Genomic DNA, 5,504 nt, shown 5'->3' on the forward strand with positions numbered 1-5,504 from the left:
TTTTAACTCCTGTGCTTAGGGAGTTTTCAAAAGGCCAATCAAACTGCCTTCAGAACTACTTTGGGCCGTCTGACTACAAGAATGACTACCTCACCTAGTACCCTCCTGTTCTATGCCACTAGAATGGATGAAGTGGTGCTTCTTTTCTGACTCATTCGTAGATAGTGAGATGGAGTGTTTTATGGTTTCTTCCCTTTGCCCCTTATCTTTGCCAGCTGCCATTGATGAGGGTTGGATTTCAGAGGTCAGATTTGTATGTTAAGTGAGACAGCCTGAAACTTCTGTAAGGTAACAGTGATTTTTAAAAAGCAAAGCAAGAACTGATTGTTTTGGCAGACAGACAGAGGCATAGTTAATATTAAAAGTTACATAACTATTGAAAAAACGTGTTCCAAGTTGCAGTTCAGTCAGGTAAAAGAAGCTACAACAATCATCAGAGATCCTTTTAATTGTACCAACAATCGCCCACTATACACAAAATACCAAAAGATAGAGAGTCAATGGGTCATCAGGGATATTGGCTCTCTAGTTAAGGGAACATGAAAAATGTGGAGTCCAACATCTACCTATACTTCTGAGAAGCAAACAGGCAAGTACAGATTCACCTAATGTAGGTAAAATTTAATGAAGGATCATTGATCACTCAGAATTTGATATAAAAAGACCACTGAGTTATGAAGCCTCTGTCCATAGTTTTGTGGATAATTAGAGTGGTATTTGACTTCATCAGTGGATAAGACAATATGACTCCTGTTCCAATTAAATGTTACTGAGTGAGCAGCTGGGGTTGCAGGGACTTTTTAATTGTTTTGTCCTTTAGATATGTAATATGCAAAATGCTAGAAATAACTTAATTACATTTCATTTAAAAGTTGAAAAGATCCACCTGAAACGTAAGTTTAGCCAAGGCCACAAACTCATGTGAGTTTTAAATATACATAATATCTTACCATGCCAAAGCATCTCAAGGCTTTTTATAGAAGATCTACAATACCACTGTTGAATGAATGAAAACAAGCAAATCTTTGGTTTGAGAGGCAACAGCCAAAATATTCAGCAACAAAAACAAGTAGCAGAGACAGAATGTCTGAAAATGGAAGAATGAAACAGGGTCAATAAAGAGTACCTAAGGCACCTTGTTTATAATAATCTTTGCTACACTCCTTAAGACCTCCAAATAATATATAAAACTGCAAACGCTAAGGAATGTGAAGATGAAACAGCCGAGGACAAAATACGTTACTCTTATTCCTAGTTTTTTAAAATTCCCATGATCAAAGGATGTGAATAAATATATTTTTCCAAGTGATAAGGAAGAGAAGAATCAGAGCTAGAAAAATGAATGAAAGGAGGAACGAGTACCATTAAGAGTAAGTTCATCTGATATTCACGAATTGCAAGTCAAAATGAAGTAGAAAAGAAGGCTGGACACTTAGCTGTGGATATTTTCTTTAATGTCTAGTGCATTCTCAGTCTCAAGTACTATAGAAGGTGGAAATATACCCCTTAATTTAAAAATCAAAAAACCAGGAGAGTGCAGTCTGTACGTGCTTCAGAAACATGCACTGTACAGCAGGAAGTGCAAAATTTTTCTTGCAAAAAAAATATGCAAAGGAGAACTTTGAAGAGGGATAGGAATTCAGTTTATTCTACAGTAAGTATTTTTAATCACTAGCTTAGCTGAGACTTTCATCAAATGCAGTATGTAGTTGACTGGTAATATAAGCTACATCTGAGGACAGACTGGTTAAGTTTTGCTTTGGCCACTCCTCCCTGCAAATCAATAGCAACTTAAAAAAAAAAAAAAAGTGGGGGGAGAATCCCATTACTTCTTTGCCTCAGTACTAGATGGTTTGTGAAAGTTAGTCAGCTGTACTGAGCCAGTTCCATGTTCTTATACTAGAAAATACAGTTTATAATTAAAGCTGTCTTTAACATAACTAGCTTACTACATGTTTGCTGAACTGGGTGCAAGATGTTCAGTCGGTTTCCGTATGTATGTTTCCTCCCTATTCCTGGCCAGAGGGAGATTCATCCTTTTGCCTACTTTTCAAGACAAAAAAAACCCAAAAAAAACCAAAAACAAACACCAAAACTCCCTATCCATCTCAGTCGCTGGCCTTACTTGAATATTAGTTCATTTATACACAACTTTGAAAGTTTCAGAACACCATGACAGATTGGAAGGAGAAATCACCAAGAAATCTGTAGGTTTCCAAACGTGTGCAGCAGAACAGGAAGTGAGGTTAGCTGAACATTATAGGGATATAACTACTTGCAAGTTTTTTCACATAGTTTTGGGAATATCGAACTAAAGTCTGCAATAGCCAGAAGCCTGGTTACATTTTAATGCATATTAATTAAAAACTGTACAACAGCATTTAGTGTTGATGAAGATAATTGTTACACTTTTGGCATTTTTAGGAAAGCACGTCAAGCTTTAAAGTAGAGTAAGACTGTACTGTCTTTCAGTACCTAGATTACACTGAGAATTTGTGCTCACGAAGTACAAAAAACCACAAACATTTTCCTCATTTTCTGCTTTTACCTTGTGTTCTCCCCTCAGGTCTGGCCCATTTCCTGTTCCCTCGGAGCTACCTTTGGCTATGTGGCTGGTCTGATTATTGCACCTCTGTGGATACACTGGAACCGAAAGCAGCTTACATACAAAAGCAGATAACTGGAGCAAAGAGAGACAAGGTATTTCTTTGTGCAGATTCCATACAGACTGTGCAAAAGTTGGGGGTTTTTTTAAGAGAGAGATATATATGTATAGTCAAAGCAGAAGACTACCCAAATTCATTTAGATTATTTCAGGCCAAGCATCTCCATTCAATAAAAATCACATAGATGCCGTTTCAGCATGGTGCAGTTTTTGCTTCCTCTAGACTCTGTAACCCTGAGAGATTGTACCTTCCAGTCTGAATAAAGTATTTGTAACAGATGTGGTGGCTTCTTATTACAAGTTCATTGAGTTTGATTTTACTCCTCTGGATTTCGTTGGTTGTAGAAGGCAGAATCGTAGTTTTAGCTTTCAAACCTGTAACAAGTTTGCTGTGTACTTAATGCATTGTATTTAAATTCAGTAGAATTTCACAGTAAGCCTGGCCATTGTCAAATGTCTCTCACGTGATCAAACAGCAGTTTATGCATCTTGAGCCTATTCTCTTCTTCACTGTGTGTTTCTTTGGAGTTAGAATGGCTATAATAGCTTCATCAAAAACGGTCTTCAGTCCTTTCTGTGTTAAAGCTGAACACTCCACATAGCAGTAGGCTCCTATCTGTCAAGAAAATAAGTTAATTCAATAGCAATATATTTCAGCTGTTGAGTTCTATCTGTGCAGTTCTGCCTTTTCTTTGTTTTTCTCTAGTGACATCACAGTGTTTGGCTGTGATCTAGAAAAGTTATCTGCGTGTGCATCCCCCTGGAGGAGAAAAGAAGATTTGTCTTTTGAGCAAAGATCTGGAATGTATTTAAGTTGGTTTGGTTTATAAAGGAAGCATATTAAATAAGCTCTTTGGATTGGCAGTGGAGTCCTAAGGTATTTTTGATAATTAAACAGCAAAAAAGAATTACATGACCAATTTATGTTTCAAAAATAAGACTCTATAAATAAGTGTCCTGATAAGCATTATGCACGCAGTGTGTTAAGATGATAGTATAGCATTCTCAAATAATTTTTTAAAGATGCTTCTGACATTTTGCTTAAGCAGGAGAGGTCCCTTCCAACCTCAACCACTCTATGATTTTAATTCTCTCTGACTAATGCATATGTAGTTTTTACAAGTGTGTACACAGAAACTTAGAACTATTACTAACAGGGAAGTGCTATTACACAGGTCTGCTTGTTCGCTGTATTTAACAATGTAACTAAAAACAGTTAACTCGTAACCAGTCATAAGGTTTCATACCTTGACTGGTAAAAGAAATTAGCAAAGTGGTAAAGGAAGAAAAAGTCAATTGGAAATAGGGTTTTTTGCTTCTTTGCTACTTGGTATCATTTAGGAGTATCTAGTTTACCTCTTTTGCTAACTTCTGTCCTTGCTCCACAGATACAGGTTTCTCTTTCATATCATTCAGTCTTGCCAGAGTTTTTGGGTCATCACGAAGATCAATCTAGCAAGAAAGATTGCAATCATGTTGGAATACTTTTTCTAAACAAAAGTCAGCAGGCTATATGATACCCTCTTTTTAAAGCAGAATTATTTATTTAATGGAGTATTACTTCTATAAAAATGGAGTCATGTCATGATTCAGATTGTGGACCCTTCCTGATCCAAAATTCCCTGGAAATTTAAGCGTTGAACTAGTACTTTTAATCCAGAAGGAACAAACGTTTATTCTGTAATTCAGCTCTTCAATTAGATGTGATCATCTCAGAATACCAGAACATATATCCATCAGTGGCAGAAAGATTAACCCAAACATAATACCAACACGTGGGTCACTTTGTAATTGAAGCCCAGTCCAGTGTCCACAAGAAGCAAGAGGAAATTGTCTCACTTCTCCCCTTGCTCCTTTGCCTCAGCAAATACTGGATATGATCAATAGTTGTAGACCCAATTCCAGTAACATGGGAATGAACAGAGAATTTTATTCCCTAAGTCCCATGACTTCATAAAAGTCACATGGAGAAATACAGCCAATCTTGCCACCCTGTTTACAATGCATATATTTTAACAAAATGGAGGTAGCTTATTATAGAACAACACAGATCTAGGTTTTTCTGCCACTTGATAGGGTCGTTCCTCCAAAGCCAGAAAGAGGTGCTGCTCAGGTCCTCTCGGGCCTGCACTTCCAGCCCAAAGAAAAGGCACCCATACAATGATCTGAATTGTTGAAAATAGAAGAAAACCAGATATACCTGCGTTCCTACTAGTAAAAAGGGAACATTAGGTGCATATTCCTTCAACTCCGGTACCCACTCTTCCTTCACATTTTGAAATGAAGCAGGGTTTACCACTGAGAAGCAGATAAGGAAGACATCGGTCATAGGGTAAGATAAAGGTCTCAGACGATCATAGTCTTCCTGAGAAAGAAAAATTCTGTTATCTGCAATATTAAATTGTTGCTTGTATTTTGTTGATTGTAACAGTTATATTCAGAAACTGTATTCATATTTCAGGAATTTTGTTGAGGCAAACTTTCTGAATGTTTACAACTATTCCAGGTTAGTTATTGTGGCTGTTAAGAGCAAAATCTCCGTATGAGGGTAACTATAGGTGAATATAAATATTTAGAAAAGTGTGTTAGTACCAATAGAAACTTACTTCTGTACGAGAATATACAGAAGACTACCCTTTAAAAAGTTGTCACTTAAAGAAAAAAAAAAGCCTTATGCTTCAAACATACTTGCAGATCAAAGGTTAGCATTTGACCAAAGAGAAATGAGCAGATGTGACTGCTGTAGAGCCATCCAGGTTATACAAAGCTAGGATAGATTAAGGCTATTTAATGCACTTAAATGTTCTCTTTCAGATCATGTGTAGAGGTGATATTTAAG

The 5,504-nt window shown here is 36.8% G+C and overlaps 2 protein-coding genes across 3 annotated transcripts in view; one reads left to right on the forward strand and one right to left on the reverse strand.

Moving 5' to 3' along the window:
- The window catches only part of PIGF (phosphatidylinositol glycan anchor biosynthesis, class F), a 21,159-nt gene extending 16,960 nt beyond the window's left edge, over nucleotides 1-4,199 (forward strand). Inside the window, exons 5-6 of one of the 2 annotated variants that reach the window (XM_009706809.1) lie at nucleotides 2,567-2,700; nucleotides 4,054-4,199. In XM_009706809.1, coding sequence (XP_009705111.1) covers nucleotides 2,567-2,680 — 114 coding nt within the window. In that variant the 3' untranslated portion in view covers nucleotides 2,681-2,700; nucleotides 4,054-4,199. Of the gene's footprint in view, nucleotides 1-2,566; nucleotides 2,742-4,053 lie in introns of those variants that run through there. The other variant, XM_009706801.1, reaches the window with a different exon arrangement.
- RHOQ (ras homolog family member Q) lies at nucleotides 2,745-5,075 on the reverse strand (the record flags this gene model as incomplete). Its single annotated transcript, XM_009706790.1, has 3 exons — nucleotides 2,745-3,281; nucleotides 4,022-4,117; nucleotides 4,866-5,075. Coding segments are annotated over 3 exons (462 nt in total), but the record flags the coding sequence as incomplete, so codon positions are not given.
- Between the last annotated feature and the right edge of the window lie 429 nt (nucleotides 5,076-5,504).

Source organism: Cariama cristata, unplaced genomic scaffold (genome assembly GCF_000690535.1).
Source record: "Cariama cristata isolate BGI_N322 unplaced genomic scaffold, ASM69053v1 scaffold19010, whole genome shotgun sequence".
Lineage (NCBI taxonomy): Eukaryota > Metazoa > Chordata > Aves > Cariamiformes > Cariamidae > Cariama > Cariama cristata.